Source organism: Neophocaena asiaeorientalis, unplaced genomic scaffold, assembly GCF_003031525.2.
Source record: "Neophocaena asiaeorientalis asiaeorientalis breed wild unplaced genomic scaffold, Neophocaena_asiaeorientalis_V1.1 scaffold177, whole genome shotgun sequence".
In the NCBI taxonomy this organism is placed as follows: Eukaryota; Metazoa; Chordata; class Mammalia; order Artiodactyla; family Phocoenidae; genus Neophocaena; species Neophocaena asiaeorientalis.
Genome location: NW_020172779.1, coordinates 4,945,760 through 4,973,063, shown reverse-complemented (window position 1 = coordinate 4,973,063; position 27,304 = coordinate 4,945,760). Strand labels below are relative to the sequence as shown.

At 35.1% G+C, this 27,304-nt stretch overlaps 1 protein-coding gene across 9 annotated transcripts in view; it reads left to right on the top strand.

The window, feature by feature from the left end:
* Positions 1 to 25,260, top strand: part of TAF2 (TATA-box binding protein associated factor 2) — an 81,495-nt gene extending 56,235 nt beyond the window's left edge. For 7 of the 9 annotated variants that reach the window (XM_024741231.1, XM_024741228.1, XM_024741226.1 and 4 more), the window contains 5 exons: positions 8,220 to 8,449; positions 9,764 to 9,919; positions 10,411 to 10,516; positions 12,893 to 13,015; positions 23,828 to 25,260. In XM_024741231.1, the coding sequence (XP_024596999.1) occupies positions 8,220 to 8,449; positions 9,764 to 9,919; positions 10,411 to 10,516; positions 12,893 to 13,015; positions 23,828 to 24,090 (878 nt within the window). In that variant the 3' untranslated portion in view covers positions 24,091 to 25,260. Of the gene's footprint in view, positions 1 to 8,219; positions 8,450 to 9,763; positions 9,920 to 10,410; positions 10,517 to 12,892; positions 13,016 to 23,827 lie in introns of those variants that run through there. The other 2 variants (XM_024741230.1, XR_003002728.1) reach the window with 2 other exon arrangements.
* Positions 25,261 to 27,304: the final 2,044 nt, after the last annotated feature.

Genomic DNA, 27,304 nt, shown 5'->3' with positions numbered 1-27,304 from the left:
AATCATAGTCCAATAACCCCAAGGAAAGGCACCATAGTAGATATTTCATTGAAATTTAATAAAATTGAAAATAGAATGGCCCTTGTCCTCAAAATATTCAGAAAACAACACATAATCCAGTTTATGTCGATTTTGCCAAATTATTATTCTCATATTTTCCCTAATACCTAGAAGAATAAGTGCTACTGTTTACATAATGTTTTATATTTTGCTACTTGTGGTAACCTTAAAGAATGTTGTGATTACTGTCATTTAGATCCAGGGGATGAGCACACAAGTTCACAAACTTGTAAAGGATCATTCAGTAGTTAATATGTGGCACAAACTCTGTACTGTGTTGAATATATTCTTAATAAGAATGCATGATTCCATGGTTGTGATGGATTACAACTTTGAGGAAGGCATAATGAAGTACAAAGAATTCTCATATCGCCTTCTAGGGAAGATTTCATGGACAAAATAAATGTGTGTTTAAGATTAATGAGACAATCTCTGTAAAACATTTGAAGCCCATTGGAAGATTGTGGTTATACAAACTCAAGGTCTGATTGATGTTTACTATTTATTTTTGATAGTGTTCAGTATAAAGTACAGTTACTGCTTCAGTTTGGAATTCTCTGTGCCAATAATCTAAACAGAACAGATCAGTGAGGCCATGGTCATAAACAGTTTTTTGCTTGGTTCCTCAGATAAATAACTGGGAGCAATATGAATAGTGGGAGTGGCACAAATAATTGGGAGGGTTTTTTGGTTTTGTTTTTCTTTTTAATGTTTTTGGAGAACATTGGGCATTAGGGAAGATTGTTTAGAAGGTTGCCCATTTCCCTTCCAAGCCTGGGCCTCTGGGATACATAAATGAATCTGATCTAAGAAATTCCTTTAAAGTTTTTTTTTCCAATAATAAGTAGTATCATGTTGCAGAGTTTGTCTGCACAAAATAACAAAAAAGGAAAATACTATATAATTTCATTATATCTCCACTGTTCAGATTTGAGTGTATTTGGTCTTTAGGGAAAAAAATTGCTTTTTGTGTATATGTGTATGGACATAGTTGTAGTGAAGTTTTTAAATTGCATTTTATCATGAGAATTTTTCACATTGCTATATTATCTTCTTAACAGTTACTGTTTTAAGAAATGTTAATGAGAACTCACTTGTAACAAAAGGAGCTAGAGCATCATCTAAGTCCCTAAATCCTTTGGAACTCTACCTGCCCCTTACTCTTTATTGGGGTTCCTGGGTTATCACATCACTTGAGATAAGCATTATCTTGATTTACATAGAGAACAAATAAATTGTGGGTGATAAGGATTTAATTATATTCATTCATTTATTTTTGTCCTGTTCCAAGGTGGATTTGAGAGGTGTTGACTTTGCTTAGTTATAAAATTTTTGAACTCATTTAAAATATATGGAGACGTATCATGGCAGTTAAGGAAGGATCATCTTATGAGATGGTCATCAGGTACTCTTGAGGAATCAAAGTTTCTTTGCTTAGCTGGTTTCAGAAACTTTTCAATAAGAGATTAATTGCGGTAGGATACATAGAAACAGGATTTAGAAAATTGAAATTAGTTTGAAAGTAAGATGAACTAAGAAATCACATTTGTGCTTTTTAAAAAATTGATATATCATTCAATGACTATTAGTAATACTCTTTTTAGAAATGTACCGGGGGGATTTTAATGGCTCTGTGCCAGAAGGAGGGTTCTCATACTTCTACTCTCAAGAAGCCAGGACTGCCTGGTATCTGCACTCTGCCTGCTGTGTGGTAGCTCCACTTATCCTTGAGTTTTGGGCGCTACTCAGGTATCTTCCTAACAGTTTTTGCTGTGAAAATACACACACACACACACACACACACACACACACACAACTATAGATGTATGTACACATGCATACTCATATTAGGTATCTTAACTCATTCACTGGTTTAATTTTCCCATATAACATTTTCTCCCCACCATTTTGTTTCTAAAATTTTCAAAGCTTAGAAAAAATTTAAAAATGGTATAAAGAATAACCATATATTGAATATTTTCAGCTCTGTTAACTAGCTGTTAACATTTTACCATATTTACTTTCTCTCTTTTCACTCTCTGTGTATATGTTACAAACCCTCTTTTTCTGAATCATTTGAAAATAAGTTGCCTCATGATACTTTCCCCAAAATACTAAGTATATATTCCTAAGAATAAGGACATTCTCCTGCATATACACAATACCATTATCATATATATCCCATATTCAGGTTTCCTCAGTTGTCCCCAAAAATGTCCTTATAGTTCCCATACAGCTTTTAAAGTAATAATCCTCCACAGAAAGTAACACATTTTTAAAGAGAAACATCTTTCACATTATATAGTCTTCATCCCTCATTGCTTAAAAATCTTAAATAGTTTTATTTTTAGTTAAAAATATTACATTGTCCAGGGGCAATTCTTTTTAAGGGTTTCATGGATTAATTTATTCATCAGTTATTTCTTGAGTACCTCCTGTTTGCCATTGTGCTATGTTTTTTGTTTTTTGTTTTTTTTGTGCGGTACGCGGGCCTCTCACTGCTGTGGCCTCTCCCGTTGCGGAGCACAGGTTCTGGACGCGCAGGCTCAGCGGCCATGGCTCATGGGCCCAGCCGCTCCACGGCATGTGGGATCTTCCCGGACGGGGGCACGAACCCGCATCCCCCGCGTCGGCAGGCGGACTCCCAACCACTGCGCCACCAGGGAAGCCCCTGTGCTATGTTTTTGCATACAAAGATGCCTTTTCCATTAACTTAGTATAATGGAAAGAGAGACATAGGAACAGATAGACCATAATACAAACAGGTAGTTGCTAAAATAAAGAGAAGAGCAAAATACCCTGGTAACCTGAAGAACAGAACCGTGAGCCCTGCCTGGAATGCTGGACTATTCATGGAGTGGTGATATTTGAGCCAGCTCTTGAGGAATGGAAAAGAGTTTATCAGGAGAAAGACATTTTAGGTAAGAGAATTAAGTATATGTAAAACCTTTGAGTTCCGAAAGGGTATTTGGAAAATAGTGAGTGTTATCTGGAAAGATAGATTAGGATCCAAAAGCAAAGGGCCTCAGGAATTTGTGTTTTATCCTTTAGGCAGCGAGGAGCAGGTGGAATTATGACCTGTCTGACTTCTGTTAGCCGTATGTATTTTTTTGCACACTGAAAGAAATCGTTTTCCTTTCCCAAAGAAAAATGTTTCAAAATTCAAAATATATGAGATACTACTTTTTGTAGCTTTTAGGTAAAGTACTGGATTATAGCTCAACATGACAGTAATTTTAAAAATTCATTTAAAAAATAAAAACCTAAGAATCAGAAATTTTTATTGGTGCTTTTTTTTAAGTCAGTATAGTGTTTATTTCCCAGTTATAACAACTGCAACAGGTGTAAAGTCATTCTTTATAAAATTCACAAATCAAATTACTGAACATAAAATACAAAATTCAAAATTTTAATCACAGTAATAAAAAATGTTAACTAATTATAATATAGTAATTTGTTTAAAATAATTACACATCATTTTTCCATGGCAAATAAATTTATTACAGCAATTCCAGTATTTATTTGTAACTGTGTCTCATTCTATAGAAATGGCCGCCGGACTAGACTAAATTTTTTGTAATACTGTAGACCTTAAATCATGTTTAATAAATGTTCAGTTTGAGAATAAATTCTCCACTGGCGCTGATATTGACAGAGTTACATATAAACTGACAGCCAGGTAAGTGTTTGGAACTGTGTGCAGTAAATTAATGCTGCATGATGATGTCCCATCAATATGTTATTCATTAGCATGGTCATCAGTAAATTTCAGTTGTAAATTTTTATGTACTTGTACTAATTCATTTCTACAGATTTCAAAGTATATATGTCATCTAGAGTAGAGGTCAGCTAACAGTGGCTCTAGGGCCAGATCTGACCCACCGTCTGTTTTTGTACAGCCCATAAGTTAAGAATGGCTTTTGCATTTTTAAATGATTGGAAAAAATGTTAATAGTATCTCATGACACCTGAAAGTTTTATGAAATTAAAATGTCAGCATCCACCAATAAAATTTTATTGGAACACAGTCCTGCTCATTTGCTTACGTATTGTCTATGGCAACTTTTACACTACAGCATCAGAGCTGAGTAATTGAACAGAGACCAAAAGGCCCACAATGTCTAAAATACTATATTTTAAAATGTAACTACTTTCTCTGGTCTTGCCTGCTTAACAGTGCTTTTTTTCCCCCTTAAGATAATAAGCATTCATTGAAGAGATACTATATCATCATGAAGGAAATTTTAGCCCTTACTCACAAGCTGCTCTTCATTGTTCGGCACTTCACTGTAAGAATGACATAAAAACATTTATGTAATTATTCAGAACATTGAAGGCTGTTTATTTACATCATAACTTTTAATGTTTGAAAGTTTAGGCTGCGCTCTAGAGGGTAGAATGAAGGACTACTTAAAATTCAGTTCGGTAGGATTTGCCAGGTTTCGGAATAAGAAAATAAACAATTTTGATATTAACATCAGATTTCAAAGTTCCGCCCCTCTGTTTCTCTCTCCCCCCAAACCCTTCCTCTTAGAAATAGGAATGGTGGAAGAAAATTAAAACATTTTTATTAGACATAATTCATTTTTTTGTCAGAAATTATATATGTAAATGTACACATGAATATATATGAAATTTGCTGTGTTTTTTTACTTTAGTGTAAGATAGACAGAAAGATCAGGACAGAACTACCATATGGCAGTCATACTTGTGTGGCCTAGCTGTACAAATTTTTAAGCTTCTGTCATCAGTAAGGAGTGCTGGGTTTATTGAAAAATGTCCTGGGGAATTCCCTGGCAGTCCAATGCTTAGGACTCTGCACTTCCACTGCAGGGGGCACAGGTTTGATCCCTGGTTGGGGAACTAGGATCCCACAAGCCACAGGGTGCAGCCAAAAAAAGAAAAATGTCCTGAAGATGGTGGCTTTTAAAGTGAGCTTTCTTCTTAGCAGCTTTTTGGCTTGATCAGCTTTAACATCAATTACTTCAGAAAATGAAGTGATGATCTTTTTTAAGATCAGATTTGTTATTTGGAGGATTTGTCTTTAGATACTTTCTGATTTGAATAGAGAACATCAACACTGAGCATTGTTCTTCTGATTCAGGTAAGCAGGGCTTGTCCCAAAGTATAACTGCTAATGAGACCAGAATGGACAACATTTTTACCTGAGAGGAAAAAATAATGACTTGTTTTTCCATATATATGGGCATTCCTTGCCATATAAGTGATTGTGTTGGGAGGGGTAGCTAGAAGATTAAAGAAGGGTCTTCAGAATGCTATCACTGAGGGTAGAAATCAGGAGCTCTTTCAGGGCTTATTTCCCATAGAATTGGTTGATTTGAAATGATGGAGTTTTAGACCTGAGAGGACTTTAAAGATTAAGTTAATTGTTCTCATTTTATGGCCTGGGCAGCTGAATTGCCCAAAATCACAGAGCTGACTAGTAAGTAAGCAGAAGTGTTTTTTCTGACTATATTCCACTATAAAGTGACAACCATTTTAAGATTTTATGCCATGATTTTGAAACATGATGTTCTCATTTTTCTTCTGTCTTATAATTTTAACAGAAGCGCTGCTTATTTTTTTAGCTCCCTCTTACCAGCCTTAAATTGTAATATTTATAAGTCAGTTTTTTGTGGGAAAAAAAACATTTAATAAAGGACTTCCCCCAGGAACAGAAGAATAATCCTCATTCCTCCCTACAAATTGAAGGTCTACCAAAACCTTTACAAATCCAAAACCAAAAAGCCCACATAGAAATAAAAAGTAACAAAAACCATATCCTAGAGGTTCAGTGCTTTTAGCAGCTTTCATTCACTGTGCTGCGTAACCATCCTTAGCTGACTTTCAAAAAACAAAACAACACCCTAGCTCATCAAAATATACATTATCTACTTGCTTTTTAAAATTAATTTTTTAAGAAACTTTTAGTAATTCATACTCAGTTGCCTGACTTGTTTCAATGTCATCTACATTATATAAAGATTCCAGGATCATTATTTGCAGTGGACATAATTGGACAATACTGCTCTTCAAGGTTAAGTTTTATTCCAGTGTAAATGCACCCTAAGCCATTCTAGCTTCTTTACTGATAAAGTGCCTGAGATTCACCACTTTTCTTGCTATACCCATGAATAAATAGATAGATACAGGGCTAGCTGCTCTGGCCGGATTCCCTCCCTTTCCTGAGAGGGTTGAGCCCCTCCAGCCTTTGTAATAAAAGGCCCAGGAATCTGATACCTATCCTTTGTGGAACATTTACATATGTAAAATTCTTTGAGAAGAATAATGAGTGCCTACAAAAAACTAGGCAATGTCAGTCCATTAAAGTGTCCAAATATGGATATTCCAGAGAAGGAAATGGATTTCCAGTAAAAAATCCTTACCTTCACTCTGTACTGTTCTTCCGATTTCTGGTTTCTCTGTAGTTTTTATGATATAAAAACTCATACTTCTCGAGCTCCTGCCTCTTTCTCTTGCTTCCAGCAGTGTTATGTATCTGTTACCTTATCACACAGTAGCAAAACTGAAGATGTCTCAAATGGGATTGATAGCTGTTTAATGGCATGCATATTGCCAAGCAAGTGTGTAGTATATAGTAAGAACTCTGTAAATTAAAATTATAAATCCATGTGGATGTTCTTTGCACATAGTTAATATAATAGTTACCTATCTGTCAGAGTAAATCTTATCAAAATCGTACTTGCTTACAGTGTATTTACTTATTCTCATATTTGTTGTTGAAAACCACAAAGCTTAATATTTATGCTGTCTAAAGTTTGCTGTAGCAACTTCTTTCCTTTTTGTTTCTCCTTTTTAAAACATTATGGTACCCGTTTGAAACCACATTTCTTGGCCAAAATTAAGTATTTATATGGTTTATTTTTCTCATCCAGAAGAATATTTCTTATTCTCACATGTTTTAAATTCTCTAAGTCATTTTAGATTCTGCCTAGAAACCATAGAAATTATCTAAACCTAGATGATAATTTCACCTTGACAGTTCTGTTTGGTGGCAGTATCTACCTGGAGTGTTCCACTGGGGAAAAGAAGGCAAGTGAGGAAGAGTTCTGAGGTCACTGTGCTCTGGTCTTTTGTTGCTATAGGGTAAGGTATAATCTGAGACCAAAACCCTTATTTTGGAGATGAAGACACTGAGACTCATCAGAGAACTTGGAAAGTGTCTCTACTTTAAACTGAATTTCTGCAGATGCAGTTTTCTTCTGGTTAATACATGTTTTATGACCTGTTGCCATCTCCGGTGTTTGCTTATTTTTGTTTTTTTGTTTTTTTAAAATAAATACCTACTAGAACAACACAAACATGAAGGTGTTTAGCAAAATAGTTTCCTTCTCTAAAATAAGTCAAAGTTTAGAATTGTGTTATTTCAAATAGTTGTAGGGTTTCTTACTGTATTTAAAACCTGAAAGTAATAAATTTGAGGGTTAGGAGAATTTGTTTCCAGTGGTAGGGTTCATGAAGGCTTTTGGTGTGCCGTCTTCCTAACAAGCTATTCAAGAAGAAAATCAGACAAGATAAACAGAGAATGAATGAATGTGGAGCAGTTACCAACGAGGAGGAACTAAAAGGAGGATTTAGGGCTTCCCTGGCGGCCCTAAATGGTTGAGAGTCTGCCTGCCGATGCAGGGGACTCAGGTTCGTGTCCCGGTCCTGGAAGATCCCACATGCTGTGGAGCGGTTGGGCCCGTGAGCCATGGCTGCTGAGCCTGCGCGTCCGGAGCCTGTGCTCCGCAACGGGAGAGGCCACAGCAGTGAGAGGCCCGCATATAGCAAAAAAATAAATAAATAAATAAAAGGAGGATTTAGAGCCAGAAAAAACACTGTTTTGGGAACATTAGATTTATGCTAGGTGTCTAATTTTTATTTTGTAGGAAGAATGAAAGAATAAAATATTTCCAGTTGTAAGATTCATGATTGCATTTGAACATTTATTGTTTCTGTAGCAGTTGTAGGTTCCCATGTTATAAGAAGCGTCTTTAGAGTGGAGGGTTTGCCATCGGGGCCTAGGTCAATAGGTGGCTCCTTTAGGTATCATAACCCTCTCATCCCTTCCCTCTGTACAGGTTCTGGAGCATTTGAAAAATGTATGGATAAACGTGTATGTTGACTTTTTATTATTACTGTTATTTACTTCCTAGGTACTTCACATGACTGGCGGTTACGGTGTGGTGCTGTGGACTTGTACTTCACACTGTTTGGCCTCAGTAGACCTTCCTGCTTACCCTTGCCAGAACTTGGCTTGGTCCTTAATCTGAAAGAGAAAAAAGCTGTCTTGAATCCAACCATAATTCCAGAGGCCATAGCAGGCAACCAAGAAGCTGCGATTAATCCAAATAGTCACACACAGCTAGTTGGATTTCAGAACCCTGTAAGAATCACATGTGTTATAGAAGGTGTAGTTTTATTATGTAGAGCTCTGAAGAAGAGAATTGTTTCTTTTGAACTGGTGAATTTTAAAGCCACTAACAGCTTCTTGTGCCATTTAGAAAACTGCTAGCTGGCATTAGTTTAGCACTCACAATTTGTAAAGTGCTACTGACAGCTATTGATACAGAGCTGCACATAACAAATGATGTGCTGCTAGTCCATTTACTTCTTTTTTTGTGATGACAATGATTTTTTTGTACTTGAGCATAGAATTTCTACTTTGAGTAGTAGAATACTGAAATGAATATTTAACCTATTACATATTAACCTATCTTGTCCATATATTGTAATGGCAAGCTGTTTGAACACAGGGCCTTGACTTTTTTTTTTTGCTACTTTGCATAATAGCACAATTCTAAACATATGAAGGGTGCCTGGAAAATGCTTATTGAATCAAATAAATAACAATGAATGGTCAGGTAAAAGCGTAATCTGCTGATTTTGGGAGGAGAGTATGCATTATATTTTTAAATTTACATGTATGTGTATGTGTGCTTTTAGAAAAGCTTTTATTTCCAACTATGCATTATGAAATTACCAGACTTTTTGTAGAAAGACCTTTAGGGTCATATCAATTATTTTACTGTAATTTAAAGAAAGTTTTCCAGAAATGATTTTCTTATTGATGACAAAATGTCCCCAGTACTTGAAGCTTCATTTTTCACCAATATTTAGACCAGATTACTTGCCTGGCAATTCCCTACTGGTGTTTTGACACTTTAAAACTCAAATTTCTCTTTATGCTAGTTAGTAATAGTCATTTAAAAGTACTTATCCACCTAGATTTTCTGAAATATAACCATACTTACTTGTTATAAATTTAAAATGTATCCTAGAGTTTGGGTTATGAAGAAGTAAGACACATCTTTTAATAGAAAAAAAAAGAGTCTCATTAAAGAGCTCTTTTATATCTGAATATTTAGAAACCAGTGGAAATGAAGATGTTTATAATTCTTGCCCATGTATATTAAGTTATCCACTTTCATACTTGGAGTCTTTAGGATAAAAGAAGAAAATGACACCAAAAGATATATGCTTTGGGGAAAGCTTTAAAAGTTCACTTTACTGTCTCCCTTCTCCCCCCCAAAAAGACCAGCAGATAGGAAAAGGTGAGATTTATTTTAAGCCCATTGCTGATTACTTTTAGGCACTGGGCATGCTCTAATCTGCATGGTTGCTATAGGTATTAGTTTTCAGCTATAACATGAGCTACTTGTCTTCAGAAATCTAATTTTGATCTTGAATATTGCCACAGGAAGATGATCACCTTGCCAAGGAAGCATCATGTAATATATCAGCTCATCAGCAGGGAGTGAAGAGGAAGGCTGATACACCACTGGGGTCCCCACTAGAACCTGGTCAAATACTGGAGAAGAATGAGGATAGCAGTAAAGTCAAACTCAAAATCAGAGTAAGAAATACAGGTTAAACCTGTATTAACAGTGTAGGATATTCACCTTCTTGTAAATCTTTTTGAATTCTTGCAATGGTTTTTCCTTAGCAGGAACAGTTGGGACAGACTGAACCATAAAAGAACTCAAATGTCCATCTAAGACATTCCAGCCGCTTGTTAAACTTCTATTGTCACATACTTCTTCTCTGTTTGGAGGAGGAACTGTGTGTGCACAGTCTACCACAGCTCACTATTTCTTCCCACAACATAGGAACAGATTTTAGTTGCTATTATATTTCCTGTAATTTCCAATCAGCTTCTTTTGGAGGCTGAACCAAATAATCTTTTCTTTCTCTTAATACTTTTTGAGAAAAAGACTACTTTTCCTTTTAAGATTTTTTGGGGGTATATCCTGTGGCCTTTCTGCTACCTTTCTTAAGAGCAAAAATCCAAACATAAAGTGATATAATGGCTCTTTTGCTCCTTTGTTTTATATGTGTGTGTTTTAGTTTTCAAGCTCTCAAGATGAGGAGGAGATTGATATGGATACTGTTCATGATAGCCAGGCGTTCATTTCCCATCATTTAAACATGCTTGAAAGGCCGTCAACTCCAGGTAAGATATATTGCATTCACTTGGGTTGATGGAGAAAGTTCACGCGATATCACTATTTTAAGGTGTGTTGCTTTATTTTGAAGAGAACAGCTATAAAGTTTAGAAGTAGCCAGTATAAAATACTAGATTGTATCAGATTATAACACATGTCAGCAAAGGAATAGAGTTTTTCAAAGTATTTCATTTGATTTTTACTTTATTATGGTCCTTTTTAAATATTAGGCTTACTTCTAGATTTGTTTTTTCAAAAATCCATTCATCAGATTCCTTCCAATAGCTTTCATTTCTTTTTTTTTGTTTTGTTTTTTTGTAGTAGGCTTAACCTCAAAATAAAAGACTAAATTTGTTTTTTTATAAATAATGTAACCATAATTATATACAAAACTTCTTGACTACAGTAAATGCAGCCTGTAACACAACTACTTTCTCTTCTTGACTGCCTGCTCCACATAATATTATATCATATCATAGATTTTTGCATGCATCTCTCAAACATCATAATCATTTCTTTTGAAAATGTTACCTGAGGCAGTATTGAATTTACCTTATTATTTCCCTGTGGGCAGGCATTTGTTTCCAATTTTAATTTCTTGCAAATAATTCTCTCTGAATATCTTCATACAAAAGCTTTTGTTTTTGTCAAATTATGCTCTTAGGATAAATTCCCCAAAATATATTTTTGGTGATTTTTTAGCTTTATTGTAAGATACTTATCTTTAGAATATTTTCATAGCTCTTGATATTATTGCCATAATGCCCTTTGAAGAGATTATACCTAGTTCATGTCATCAGCATTTAAAAATTTTCAGGAATAAAGCTTTGATGTAACTTGCATGTAAGTTGTGAAATACAGTAGTAAAACAAATATCGGTGAACCTGCCACCCACCCTAACATGTATATTATACTCCATGCCGTGGCCATTCCCTTTATGCTTCTTCCCTGATTCTGTTCACCTGTGTTTGCATTACAAGTAAATACTGTCTTGAATTTTTTTTTCTTTTTCTTAATCATTCTGTTGCTTTTCTTTACAATATACCACATATATATATTATGATCTATATGTTTACTTGCCCTTAGTTTTTGAATTATATGAAAATGGTATGATGCTCAGTATGACTTCGTCTTCTTCACTCAACCTTTTGCTGCCAAAATTCATCCATCTTGATCCATAGGTGTAATTCATTAATATTTATCATTTTTGTATCTCATGGTACTATTTTATTGTCAATGTAATAACTTAAAAGATATTTATTAACTATAAAATGATCATTAAGTTTATAATGCATTTCTTTTATTATGAATATGACTATTTTTCTTTTTTGTGCGGGAGGTCCTGTTCCTGTTTCTTTTTACTGGAAAATCCTATTTATACTTCATGCTGCTTGTGGTTATATTTTATGATCTTTACATTTGAATGAGGTGTTTTTCTTTTTTTTTTTTTTTAACATGCTGTATTTGTGCAAGTTTCCCTTACCTACCTTGGTCTGCTTTTTGTTTGTTTGGCTTTTTGTTTAATTTTATTTGTGAGACCTAAGGTACTTTTTACTATCTAGTAATCTAGGATGAGCTAGTAGAAAACTGGCATCAGGTAGAATGTGAACCTAATTATCTTTGAAAACTGACAGGTCGTGAATTCTTTGGCTTTTATAATTGTAAGAGGTCTTAACAGTTATTTATCTATTCTGTGAATTTTACAGACAAGGAAATTTAAGCAGAGAGATATTAAATGATTTACCCTAAATGACACACCCAAGTAATAGCCAACTCAGTGCTAGACCCAAATCCTTGAACTTTTCCATGTGACAAATGAAATTGAGGCACAAAAAAATAAATGTCTTACCTGGACTGTATATCTAATTTGTGGATAATTTGGAATTAGAACCTGGGTCTCCTGATAACTACAGTGCTGTTCACATTATACCATTAAAACGTTCCTGTTTTAAATATCTTCTGTAATCCCTAAATTATTTTGATCTATTTGTTGAGTAAATATTATAATAGAATTTATTAATAAGTTTTGGGGGGAGCAGGCATGCTTTACTATATGCAAAGTTCCACATAAATAATAAAAAACATGACATGGTTCTGCCCCAGAATGTAGACTCCAATTTATATGTTCAGCAGTCTAGTCAGGTATACTGTCTTTCTTGAATGTGTATTTTTCTCAGGCTTAAGTATATTGGAACCATGACAAACAAGTAAATCAAATGGGGGATCTTCAGTACTTTAAAAAAGTAGTATTCTTTTTATTATTGGAATTTTACTGTTGAACTGATTCTGGCTTTAAGGTTAACTTATAAAAACCTTCAGACTGTTTTCTTCTTTGGGGAAACAAAGAAATAAATCTCTGTTTTCGCTCTTCTTTGGCATTTTAGGGCTCTCCAAATATCGGCCAGCCAGCTCCCGATCTGCGTTAATCCCCCAGCACTCATCAGGTTCTGATGGCACACCCACCACAAAACCCCAATGGAATATGGAACTTGCACGAAAGGGAACAGGTGAAATTATTATTATCATTGCTGTTGTTATTTTGCTCAAGAACGAATCTATTAACTTCATAAAGTTTCTTTATCAACTTAAAGAATACATTAAAAACGACAGATCTCAGGACTTGCTTTTCTTGTAACACATTGACTCTATATTATCTGACATAAAGACTTTTTTTTCAAATGTAAGCTACATATATTATTATTTTTTATTGAAGTGTAGTTGATTTACAGTGTGTTAGTTTCTGATATACAGCACAGTGATTCAGTTATACATATGTATATATATATTCTTTTTCAGATTCTTTTCCCTTATAGGTTATTACAAAATATTGAGTATAGTTCCCTGTGCTATACAGTAGGTCCTTGCCGGTTATTTACTTTATGTATAATAGTGTGTATATGTTAATCCCAAACTCCTAATTTATTCCTTCCCCCCTTTTCCCCTTTGGTAACTATAAGTTTGTTTTCTTTGTGGGTCTATTTCTGTTTTGTAAGTAAGTTAATTTGTTGTTGTTTTTTTTAGATTCCACATATAAACAAATATCATATGATATTTGTCTTTCTCTGTCTGGCCTCCTTCACTTAGTATGATAATCTCTAGGTCCATCCATGTTGCTGCAAATGGCATCATTTCATTCTTTTTTATGGCTGAATATATACAGTATTCCATTGTATATATACACCACACCTTCTTTATCCATTCATCTGTCACTGGTCATTTAGGTTGCTTCCATGTCTTGGCTATTGTATTTAAATAGTGCCACTATGAATATTGGAGTGCATGTATCTTTTCGAATTATGTTTTTCTCCGGATAAATGCCCAGGAGTGGGATGGCTGGATCATATGGTAACTTGATATTTTTAGTTTTCTAAGGAATGTTCATAGTATATTCCTTAGTGGCTGCACCAATTTACATTCTTATCAGCAGTGTAGGAGGGTTCCTTTTTCTCCACACCCTCCAGCATTTATTATTTGTAGACTTTTTGATGATGGCCATTCTGACTGGAGTGAAGTGATACCTCATTGTAGTTTTGATTTACATTTCTCTAATAATTAGTGATGTTGAGCATCTTTTCATGTGCCTGTTGGCCATCTGTATGTTTCTTGGGGGAAGTGCCTATTTAGATCTTCTGCCCATTTTTTGATTGGGTTGTTTACTTTTTTGATATTGAGCTGTATGAGCTGTTTGTGTATTTTGGAACTTAATCCCTTGTCAGTCTCATAGTTTGCAAATATTTTCTCCCAATCTGTAGGTTGTCTTTTCATTTTGTTTATGGTTTCCTTTGCTGTGCAAAAGCTTTTAAGTTTCATTAGGTCCCATTTGTTTGTTTTTGTTTTTATTTCCATTACTCTAGGAGACAGATCCAAAAAGATATTGCTACGATTTATGTCAAAGAGTGTTCTGCCTATGCTTTCTTCTAGGAGTTTTATAGTATCCAGTCTTACATTTAGGTCTTTAATCCATTTTGAGTTTATTTTTGTATATGGTGTTAGAGAATGTTCTGATTTCATTCTTTTACATGTAGCTGTCCAGTTTTTCTAGCACCACTTATTGAAGAGACTGTCTTTTTTCCATTGTGTATTCTTTCCTCATTTGTCATAGATTAATTGACCATAGGTGCACGGGTTTGTTTCTGGGCTTTCTATCCTGTTCCACTGGTCTATGTTTCTGTTTTTGTGTCAGTACCATACTGTTTTGATGACTATAGCTTTGAAGTGTGGCCTGAAGTCACAGAGCCTGATTCCTCCAGCTTCGTTTTTCTTTCTTAATATTGCTTTGGCTTAAAGACTTTTAAATTAGGCGTTTTGCTATTTCAAAAGTAATATACTCCTATTGTATAAAACTTTGAAATAACAGAAAAGTAGAAAGGAGAGAAAAAAAGCATCCCCTATTTAATGCCATTTAAAGATACTCATTATATTAACATTTTGATCTTTCCTTGCAGTGCATTTTCTAAGAATACTGTAATATGACAAATGTCAGCCTCAGTAGCAAGTGTGAAATCTATACCTTCATACTTTTATAAAATATAAAAATCAACTACTTACTTCCCTCTCAGCCTCCCCCTGACAGGTTTACAATTGGTCATTCATGGTCAATCATGAAAACTTGATGCTATATATACCTAGAAAACTAACATATTTTGTCTTTTAAATTTATTTCATACTAATTGGACTTAAGTTTATGAAAGATAATTCAGTTCAGATGTGGCTATTACCTGTTTTACTATTGTACATTGTCTTCTACTTACCCTGTTCTTCTTTTGCTTAGAAGACTATAATCCAAATAAAGAGTAAACTTGTGATGCTGGTGAACAAAGATTCAGTCTTCAAGTTTTGGAGGGACAGGGAGTGAAAAACAAGATACATAAGCAAAATCATTTTTAAAGAATACTTCTTCCAGAAGTCATTAGTCAGGCTTTAAAATTCCAGCTGATGGATTTTGTTTATATAAACCATGTTTTTATCATATAAACAAAAGAGTAACTGTTTAATGATTTGAGGAGCTTAGGGATCAGCTGTGGTTAGTAGGAGACTGAACAAAAGCAACACCTCAAAATATTTTGGTATTGAGACCCCAGACTGTTGGTTGCTTGTATCTCTTTGTGTGCTTTATGCATTTATTGTAACAGATTCTCACAAAATATATTTCAGAAAGAAGTCAGCTGGAGACTTTAGCACTTAACTTTAATAAGTGAATTTTGACATTTCTCGGCCCTTCCCGATTTTGTATTCTCTGTTTTTGTTTTGGGATTTGGTGTAAATTTGCTTTATTATCATTATACTTATTAAAACTTTTTCAGACATGGAAGTTTTCTACATCTTTTAAAATTATGAAGTGTAGGGCATTTCAAACCTCTTGATATAGTTTGAGAGTGATGCTTCTGCCTATCTTCCATGCCTTTAAAAAAAAGTAAATTCTGTCTAAATTCCAGCAGTCAGATAAATTCTTGTTCCAGTAAAAATTCTGAGTATGTTTGTTTGGTTTATCCTAGTGATGTGGCATGCTAACATATGAATAGAAACAAATCTTAACACCTTTTTGTGCCCACCAGTGTGCCTTTGTTTCATATTGCTTTAAAAATTACATTTTTACTTTTTTTGGAATCTCTTTACAGTCTTACAGTTCTCATGGCATCTTATGGGAAGACTGGAGAGGAGATAAAGGGGTAGTGGTAGGGAATAGGAAAACATTAACATTTTAGCTTTGGTTGCTTCAGTGTAGGGCCCTTTTATGTCACGAAGTAAATTGTATACCAGTATATTATATAGACTGATCTATAAAACTTAATTTTGAATATATTCTTTAATGTGCCTTTGTAATTTCCCTTAAATGTAATTATGCTGTCCAGTACCCTATGACCACTGAGCAAGTCTTAAAATTCAACAGTGTCATTATTAGAATTTAGAAAACATTCGTTTTACCAATAGTGTTCCAAAAGTTTATTTATACATGTATTTATTTTGGAATTCTAAAAACAGTTTTCCCATAGACATATTGTTATATTTGATAAGTAGCTTTCCCGAACTAGCCAACAAAAACCCTTTTTAACTTATACTATATTGAAGAATAGAAGTATCAAACCTAACCACTGTGTGTCACAGTATTTCTAAGAGAAAGGGTACTAAGAGCTCTATATTTTGGGCTGTTGGAAGCACAACTTTAACCTAACCCAGGTAAAGTTGGCAGTAAAACAGGAACAGAAGCTGGGATCTCCTACTGTGGTAGCTACCTTGGCCTGGGGTTGAGAGTTGGGGGTTCTGGAGAAGAGGCATAGAATAGTGGTAAGGGAAGCTGTGATCTCTCTTAAATCTCTAGGGATTCTAGATTAAAGTTAACAGGTGGGTTTGAGGGGCCTTATTGAAGCTTATCCAACTGAGGCATCTTTTATTTGGCTATAGAATTCTTACAAAAATTTTTGAAGTAGTTGACTAAAAATGAAGAGACTGCAAATAAAGATTTGGATTAACAGCTTCTCTTGAAAAAGAGTTAACTGAGAGGCCCTCTTAGGCAGGGATGTGCTTTCCATTCCATTGATTCCTTCTGTTTTTGCACCCGGTAGTCTGCTTACTCATTTATGCTGTCTCCTTAGGTTGAAGACTTTTGAGTTTGAGACCCCTGGTGTTTTTTTCATGTGCTGAGATGAAGTCTGAGATGGCTGCCTCAGAGCCAGCGTGCCAGATGGCAGTTGAGAACTGGAATGTGTTGCAGATGTCATCTGGAAGGGGTGGACACTGTTAAGTAGAGGATAGGTCGTGGTTTACTTTCTAACACCCCACCAGTTTTCTCTTTCCTTGCATATGATAGTGAGGGGCATATTTTAGGGTAGGGATGATATGTGTTTGGTAGGTTAAGCCATTTGGGGTAAGAAAGGAGAAGCGGCAGGGATGTTTTCCTTCATTGCTTAACTTTCTCCTTCTCCTGAGTTAAGGAAGGGAATCCGGAGAAAGGGCTGCGTGGGTCGCATGGTGTGATGGGTTGAGCATACCACGTCCTCTCCTCTCCCACCGCTGCAGCGCCTGAGGCCGCTGGTCTGTCTCCCAGGTTGCTGCGGGGATTGCAGTGATGAGGAGCGGAGGGAAGTCCCTGGTGGTTTCTGTAGGGAAGAAAAGAAGAGTTGCTGCAATTGCCTAGCCAGGGCTGCTGTACTATGTGACAAATTCTTGCCTAAGTCAGAAAAGCACTATTCTGGTATAGAAATCTGTTTAAAAAAAAAAAAAAAAGCTAGAGTTCTTTCTTTTGAAAGTCTAACATGAAAAAGACTTTGATTTTTTTCTTTAAATTATAATGATATAATTCTACACTTTACTTTTTTTGATCTAAAGAAACTGAAGAACAGACTTCACACATTTCCTAATAGAAACTGCAGGTTTTGTGTTAAATTTAAATGTATACCTAGTGCGATAAATTTAATAGAATTAGCAGGTTACTCACTGTTACCAGCACTTTTATCAGATGGGCCCGAAAGCTTCCACCTTAGGTGTGTATTAAGTACCCCTTTCTGTTTGTTTTGCATTTGTTAAATTGACTGCAGCTAACCCTTATCCATAGTGAATTCAGTAGGTCTCTAGGAAAGATTTTATGTTAGATAGAACAACAAAACTGAACATGTTTTGTTCTTTCCCTATAACATGAAATAGGCAAATCATAATATTGTGAATTATTTTTATCTCCTTTTCTTGGTATATCTTCTATCTGCAATAGAGACATATATTTTGTGTCACTAAAAGTTCTTTCATTAGTTTTATTTTTAATTTTTTTAAAATTTTGTTTTATATTGGAGTTTAGTTGATTTACGGTGTTAGTTTCAGGTGTACAGCAAAGCGATTTAATTATAAAAGGGCTTTCATTAGCCTTAAAATGAGTGGCACCTAACCTTGGGTGGGCCTCAAGTTCCCAGGCATCTTGTAAACCCCTAAAATGATATGTGGGATTATGCATTGTGTCACAGGGATGGTAATGTACGCATTTTTCTCAATAGAGATTCTATAGTTGACCTCATTATGCTAGTGTGAAAGTAAGCTTGTATGTGTCCCAAATCTTACTGTTATACAGGTCCACATGGGTAGGAAATTGTACTTTCTTATCACCTTGAATTAGACCTGGTAAAAATTGTTCAGGAAAGAAATTAAACAAATAAAAAATATATATTGTCTATAATAAATGAAAACTTACGAGCTAAAGGTTAGTGGTGATGCTAGGGTAACATTAGGTTTTATTAGATGTTCTGTTGTTAGAAACACTATTCTAATGAATATTTCTGTATATATTTCTTTGCACTTATGCATGAGCATGTTTGTGGGATATGTTTCTAGAAATGAACTTTCTAATTTAAAAAATATGAGCATTTAACATTTTCACGAATAGTGCCAATTTGCCTTAACTTCTCCTTTTTAAAAAACACTTTTATTATAGAAAACTGTGAAGTAGTCAGACTAGTGTAATGAACCCCCATGTATCCATTACTCAGATGCAGAAATGATCAATCAGCTCATGGTCAGCTTTGTTTTTTATCTATACCCTTTCCCATTTCCACCTTTCTGAATTATTTTGAAACAAATCCCACATATCATTTTATGCATAGGTAATTTTGTGTGTATCTCTAAAAGATAAGGACTTTAAAAAGTCATAACCACAATAATATTCTTGTACTTTAAAAAATAAATGGTTTTTTCATATCATTAAATATACAGTCACTGTTTACATTTCAGTTGAATCATAAATGCCATTATTTTTATTTTAATTTTTAACAATTTATTTGTTTGAATCACTGTCCACATAGGGTCTACACATTGCAGTTGGCTGATATATCCTTTACATCTTTTAAAATTAAAAGTTTCCAGTCCATTCTTTTTTCCCCTTTACAATGTTATAAACTCCAGTGTTTTGATCTGTAGTTTTCAAGTCTGTATTTTGCTAATTGTATACCTGTGGTGTAATTAACATGTTAGAGTCCTCTGTATTTCCTTTAAATTTGTAATTATATCTAGAAACTTAATTGGAATCAGGGTTATAGATGGTAGTGTGTTCTTCCATCTGGAAGCATACAATGTCTGGTTGATTTTTTGTGAGGTTAGCCACTAAGGTGTTCAAGGCCTGGATCCATTAATTCATTAAGGGTTACAAGATGGTGATATTCTAATTCATCTTTCTGTTTTTATTTATAAGCTGATTATTTCTATAAAGCTAACTTGCCCCTCACCTGCTGTTAGCCATTGGTATAGATCATATAGCAAAAGAAAGATAAAGACTTGATTCTCTCTATGTATTTAATAATTTTCAAAATAATAATTTGGCTAGCATCCTCCAATGGTGATCAATTAGTTCTAGTCCATTACAGAATATTATCAATTATCATCAATTACAGAATATTATCAATATTCATATTTTCCCAGCTTCGATTGGTGAGAACTCTTGACTCTTGAGTTCTTGAGAAGGCTTTAAACTTCCTTTCTATTATTATACCAGATGTTTCAGGCTCATCTTGTAAATATTCTAGCCAGACCTGGAATCAGCCATTTGTCCTAGGAGTCCTGGTTTCTAACACCTTTATCCTTGGATCTAGCTAATCCATTGTCTTCTTAATAGACTTCATACAAATCAAGAGAAATGCAAGAATTCTAATCAGTATATCTTGAATGCAAAGTGTAAGACTGCTAGACAAGAGATTGAATTTACTTTTGAAGGGGCTATTAGTATTCCTTGGAAAAGAGTACACTCAGTTGTATACTTGCCAGTTGCCTCTACTGGGAAGTACAGTTTCTAGTATAATCGTTGGCTTTTCTGCAATCCAAGTCGGTGTTTAGGATTAGATGATGAAACTTCTCTCGGTGCAGAAAAGGACCTCAGACTCCCAGTAGTGCAGACAGCCAATTGCAAAGCTGCAAAGTCTCTTGATGTAGACTGACTAAATAATGAGATAGGAGTTAAAGGAATTTGTTTATGAAGCTCTATTACTTCTCCTTGTCACTTGGCTATACTCTGTTAGGTAGGGACCTATATTCCCATATTTATAGAATGGAGAATATATTTATATAGTTCATTTAAAATATAAATTAAAATTATATAGTGGCATATTTAACTTAACTATAAATCAGATATCTCTCAAATTTTTTCTTTTTCTGAAGAATATCTGGGCACCAATTATTGCAAAAGATAGAGTCCCCAAACTAGCTTATATATATAATCTCTCTCTCTCTCTTTTGCATCGGCAGGCGGATTCTCAACCACTGCGCCACCAGAGAAGCCCCCCCCCGTTTTTTTTACATTACTGTTAGTGTTAGCTTTACCCCAAAATCATGAATATAAAAAATGTAATTTTGGGCTTTGCTGGTGGCGCAGTGGTTGAGAGTCCGCCTGCCGATGCAGGGGACACGGGTTTGTGCCCCGGTCCGGGAAGATCCCATGTGCCGCGGAGCAGCTGGACCCGTGAGCCATGGCCGCTGAGCCTGCGCGTCCGGAGGCTGTTGCTCCACAACGGGAGAGGCCACAACAGTGATAAAAAGTAATTTTGCGGTAGTAAAATGTGAATAATTCTTGCGAACAGGAACTGTAACACATTAGCTTGTTCTAAAATATTGGAACAGTGCCCGACACAAAGAAGGTACAGTAGTCCATACCAGTTTAATGAATGGTCTGTAATAGTTTCTGTACTTTATTCCTCTCTCTTCAAAATCAGTGACCTTCAGAATGCATTTAGTTTGACTAAGTTCACCTGACATCCTATTTAAAAAGAAACACAACAATTGCATAATTCTGTTATATTCATTCATTCATTTAGCAAGTTTTGGGGAGGTGGAGGTATGAGGATGCTAGATGCTGTGCAATACACTGACATACAAAGATGATGCCCTGTCCTCAAGGAGCTGTGAGTCTAATGAAAGAGACCCCAAGATAAAAAGATGTGCGACAGTGTGCACCACGCCGTGTGCAGATGAGCAGAGTGGCTGCGGCCACAGACTCTGGAGTCCAGGCTCTTTGGTTTCGTAGCTCAGATTTGCCAGTACCACCTTGGGCAAGTCACTTAATTTCTGTGTGTCTTAATTTCCTCATCTGTATTATGTTGTGGGAACTAATTTTTTGGACAGTTTGGGGAAAACTTCCCTCAAAAATGACATTTAAGCTGTTTTAAATTAATAAGAACCTAAAATGTTTTTTTCTTTTCCTTTCTCCTCCTTTAGGTTACAGTTTAAACATAACTTCCTTGGAGAAGTTTGTTTTTGATTCCCACTGCCCCACTAATTTAAGTCTCCTGTTGTGCTCCAGTTTCACTCTGTGTTTTGTCTTTTTATTAATCGGGAGTACTTATTCAATTTCGTTCTTCTTTGCTACTTTGTAAGCTCCAGGAGAACTGAGATCTGTCCAGTTTATCCCTGTTTTTCCAGTTCCCATGTAGTTCCTGATATTTGTAAATGAATGTGCAAGTCAGAAAAGAAATAAGGGAAGGGCGTTCCAAGCGTAGGAATAGCATTTACAAATACACAGAGTTACGAAAGGGCTAGTCTGGAATATATAGAAAGGAATAGTGGAAGATAAGGTAAATTCAAGACAGATTGTAAACTGTCCTTAAAATTAGTGGTGAAAGTGATTTTTAGAAAACTTCTATGGTGATGCTTGTTTTGGTAAAAACATGGCTTGGAGCCGGATTGGATCAAAATCAGCACTGAGAATTTACATTTTAAAAAGGAAAAGAAACTACTACATTAAAGTCCATTTTAGTGAAAAGCTTGGTTTTTTGACTACTCTGAATAAAAAATATATTTTTTTTCAGAAATTGCTGTACTGAAGTCTAAGGATTTTGTTCTGCTAGTAGAACTACCTGAGTTTTTAAACAAGTAATCATGATAGCTTTGTTTTTAGGAAGATAACTATGCAGCAGGGCCTCTGAACTTCAACACTGTTGACATTTTTGGCCATGAGAATTCTTTGCTCTAGGAGGCTGTCCTGTGTTTTGAATGTTTGGCAGCATCCCTAGCCTCTATGCACAGTCAGGCTAACACTTCCTCCCCCCATCCCACCCTAATCGTGACAACAAAAACGTCTCCAGACATTGTCAAACAACCCCTGGGGAGAAAAGTTGCCCCTGTTTGAGAACCGCTGCTGTGAAGCTATGTAAAGTGTGGATTCAAGTGTAAGACACTTCAGGCAAAGAAACCAGTTCATAGGAGACTAGTACTGTGATCCAAATGAGATGAGGTGGTCTGAATTAGTACAGTTGCAGGGGGGATAGAGAGGCAGATTAAAGAGATTCTTGTAAGTAAGAATAAACAAGATTTGGTAAGCAGCTAGATCTGGAAGGGAGGGCACCTGAGATGATTCTTAAGTTTTTTTCTTACTTGGCTGCATGTAAAGCAGTGCCATTAACCTAGAGTAATACAGAGAGAGAATTCTCTGGGTATGGCCCAAGAATTGTAGGGTATGGAGGAAGCAAGAAATTCCCGTACACTAGAGTCTGAGAACTACTCACTATTATAGATTCCTAGGCTGATAGAACATTGGAAATGGAAAGAACCTTCAAAGACATTTGATCCATTTCTAGGTGAGATAAAATACATGCTGAAGTTTTTGGTTTGACATTGCATCTAAGTTATATTTATACTATACTGTAGTCTACTAAGTGTGCAATAGTGTTGTGTCTAAAAGAATGTACATACCTCAGTTAAACAATGCTAACCATCATCTGAACCTTTAGCAAGTCATAATCTTTTTGCTGGTGGAAGTATTTTGAAATATTGCAAAAATTACCAAAATGTGACAGAGTGACTAGAGGTGAGCAAATGCTGGTGGAAAAATGGTTCCAATAGATTTGCTCGAGGCAGGGTTGCCACAAACCTTCATTTGTAAATAACGCAGTATCTGCAAAGTGCAATGAAACGAACTATGCCTGTAGTGCTAATCTCCCCCGCCCACCCGAATACCATAGAGCAGAACTGTGGTTAAGGAGCTATGTTTTCATTGACCAATGTCAGTCTTAATCTGTAACACACACATCTAGTCATTGTCACTTCATAGTACTTTAAAATATTGAATATTAATTTTTAGAAGATGGTTGGATAACACACTGGTATGTATCATAATCTGTACAGACTACAAGGAATTGAAATACTCACTTCCTGGTCACAATGCTGAAAACTTACCTTTGTGTAACTAATTGGATGTCTTACTTGGATACTTCTCCCATTCCTGATTTTTTTCATGGAAGTGATATAAACACTTGGGAATCCATTGTCTTTTCTGTACTGTCACCAACTCCCTCTTACTTTCATTTCACTTTCCTTGTTATTAACAGGAATTCATTTGGGTGTTTTTAATCTTGAAGGTAAAGAACAATCACCTTTGGAGATGAGTATGCATCCAGTTGCAGCAGCTCCACTCTCAGTATTTACTAAAGAATCTACGTCCTCCAAACACAGCGACCACCATCACCACCATCACCATGAGCACAAGAAAAAGAAGAAGAAGCACAAACATAAGCATAAGCACAAGCATAAGCATGATAGCAAAGAAAAGGACAAGGAGCCTTTCACTTTCTCCAGCCCCGCCAGTGGCAGGTCTGTTCGTTCTCCTTCTCTTTCAGACTGAGAAGGGGCAAAGGAGACCTTTTCCTCAGTGTTCAGAAGAATATATGTAACTAAAGCTTTGTCAGCTATAAAGAATGATAAAAGGAAAAAAAGATAGTTGCCTCCCATAGAGATTCAAGTTCTAAACATTTGATTTACATTATTTATACAATTGAAATCTAATTAGGAAAATGTGTTTTATAGTTCTGAATAAACCATTTCATCCTGTTTCCTCCTTAAAATACACACACACACACACACACACACACACACACACACACACAGCAAACCCTTTCATAAGGCCCTCATATCCACTGGCAGTCCCCATTCACATCATGATCTCCATGTGTACTGCCAAAGTCAATTATGTTTTAAAGCCTTTGATGGATGTTATGGGGCAAAGTTATGTTTTAAACAGAAGCTACAGCCAAATCTGTGGTAAAACCACTATTTCCAGTGAAATATTGTATAACACCATTTGGAACTACTGAAAGACAGAGGCTTTTCTATAGGAATCTTCTCTATTACATATTTTTTTGCGTGTTAGCCATAGAAACTAAGCATCAGAATTCATAAGCAAGAATACATGATGTTTTCTTTTGCTCTAAAATACTGAAATTTTCAGAAGCAGCTTTAAAAAGAAATTTGAATAACTTTTTTGATAGCACATTTGGTGATTATGATGTTGGAATTTAACAGAACTATCAAATCCACAGTTCTCAAGATGGTTAAATTTTAAGTTCCTTTTTTCACTAAGTATGAGTGAATACATTCATATGTAGAATATGTTTGCCAAATGTGGACAATTTATATGCCCAATACATATTCTAAAATTATTTCTCTAAGTATGGTACCTTAAAAAGGTGTTTATGTACTGTTTATTAACTTGGACATAGACAGTTTGGCTCTCATGTGAGTATACCAGAAGCATTTAAAAACATACGAAATGTTTTGCTTTCATACTTCAATAGTTTGTATGTTTGTGTGTTTTTATTTTTATTTCTAAATTTACCATGTGCTTTATTGTTTGTTTGTTTTAAAATGTTATTCATACCTGTTCTATTTTTATCATTTCTCTTATCATTAGAAAGTTGGACAAAATACTTCTTCCCAGAATAGATGTTTCAAAGGGATCCAGTAAAGTTGGACTTTTGAATATACTTGTTTAATAAATAACTTTTTAAATTGATCATTCTGCCTTTGTATTTTCTTATATCTTTTGTTGCCTTTCTCTTTGTGTGTGTATGTAATACACCTGTTCACAAAGTTTGAGGAGAGCTTTGTGGATAAGCAGGATTTGAGCTGGCCCTGTTAGGAAGAGTGATTTCAGTAGGCAGATGGGGTAAAGTTCTCTCAGCAGAAGAAACAGTATTTTCAAAAGTATGGAGGAAAGCAAGGACATAGTCAGGAATTGTAAAGCAGTGCAGTTGGCCGAGAGTGTAAGTGCAAAGGGTGTGTGATCAGACGTTGAAGAGCCTAAATGGCAGTTATTTAAATATTCCCATTAACTGAGTGTTGGCCAACTGAAATTATTTCTGGAAAAAGGAATTTTTTTTATTACAGTGTTTAGTGATACCATCTATAGAATTCTCAACTTTGAAAATAGTAAGGATGAATTTCAAAATAATTATGTATTGTCTGAAGACAATGGCGAATAATAGCTACCTACATAATTTAAGCACCTCTTGTATATCAAGCATTGTACTAGGAAATGTATGTTATGCATGGTATTTCTAAATTGGATATTTATATTGGATGTTTCTTATGAGGAACATTTTTTATGGGGAGCTTTCAGTTATTTAAGTTGATGCATAGAAGTAAACAATGAAAAATATTCATATTTTTGTAGATAACTACACATAAGTAATACAAGCTCTAGCTTTAGTTTTCTCAGTCTCCTCCCCCAGAGGTAGTCACTGTTGCCAGTATTACATGTTTAGATCTAGTCTATACATATATCTATACAGTGTATGCATTTTTTTAACAAATGATACTTGCAGAAATTTTTTATTTTTGTATAGTTTTATGTCATTTTTTAATACTCATTTCTGACTACCACATTTTGTGTCATACCAACAAAGGTTTTTCTTATTCCATGATTGTAAAATAATTCTGCCATTTTTTTTCTATTGGTTTTAAAGTTTTATGTTTCAGATTTATATCCTTTATCTAACAAGAATCCATCTGGAATGTATTTTGATAGAAGGTAGGAGGTAAGGATCCAACGTTTTTTTTTCCTTCCAAGATGCTACCTAATGTGTTTAAAACTCCATCTTTTCTCTCTTGACTGCAAGTGTTCTGTACTAAATTCCCTTATATTTTTGGGTTCATTTCTGGACTTTGTCATCGGTTGTTTCATGGATCTGCCTACTCATCAGCCAGTACCACACTGTTTAGATTATTTTAGCACTATGGTATGTTTTGATATGGTAGAGCTAGTTTCTCCTCATTACTTTTCTCTTACAGAACTTTTTGACTATTCTTGTGGGTTATATTCTTTTTCTGGCACACTTATTTATATACAGTAGAACTTATTCCTTGTGAGGTACATTTCTCTGGATTTTGGCAAATTCTTGAACTTGTGTATCCAACCAGCACAGTCCATCACTCCAAAACTCCCTCATGTTGCTTTTTTGTAGTCAACTCCCCCAACACCCAACCCCTGACTTCCACTAATTGATTTTCCACTCCTGTTATTTTGCCATTTTTTATGGATTTATCTTTCTATATTAATATTAGAATCAATCTTTCTAGCCTTTCCCTGAAATTGTATCTGTAGGTTGATATTGGCTGTGTGTTAAGTCAGGAGTTAACTTAGAATTGATATCTTGGTGTTGATTATTCTTATTAGGGATGTCAGTATAACTATTAATATAATATTTCTTTTTAGTTTTATAAAGTAGCTTATTTTTATTTAGTATTCTATAAATGATGTCTTTTCATTATAAGGTTATCTAGTCCTTTATGCTAATTTTGTGCTTTTGTTACTGTATTCATTAATTCCAGAGAAACGTAATATATATTTGTTAAAAAGTATTGACTCAGATGATTATGGAAGCTGAGAAGTTCTACAATCTGTTACCTGCAAGCTAGAGACCCAGGAAAGCTAGTGGTGTAGTCCAAAGGCCTGAGAGCAACAGAGTCCGCAGTGTAGAGTCCAGTCCAGTCTGAAGGCCTAAGAACCAAGACTGCGAGGGCAGAGGAAGATCAGTGTCCCAGCCTTCATACAGTCAGGC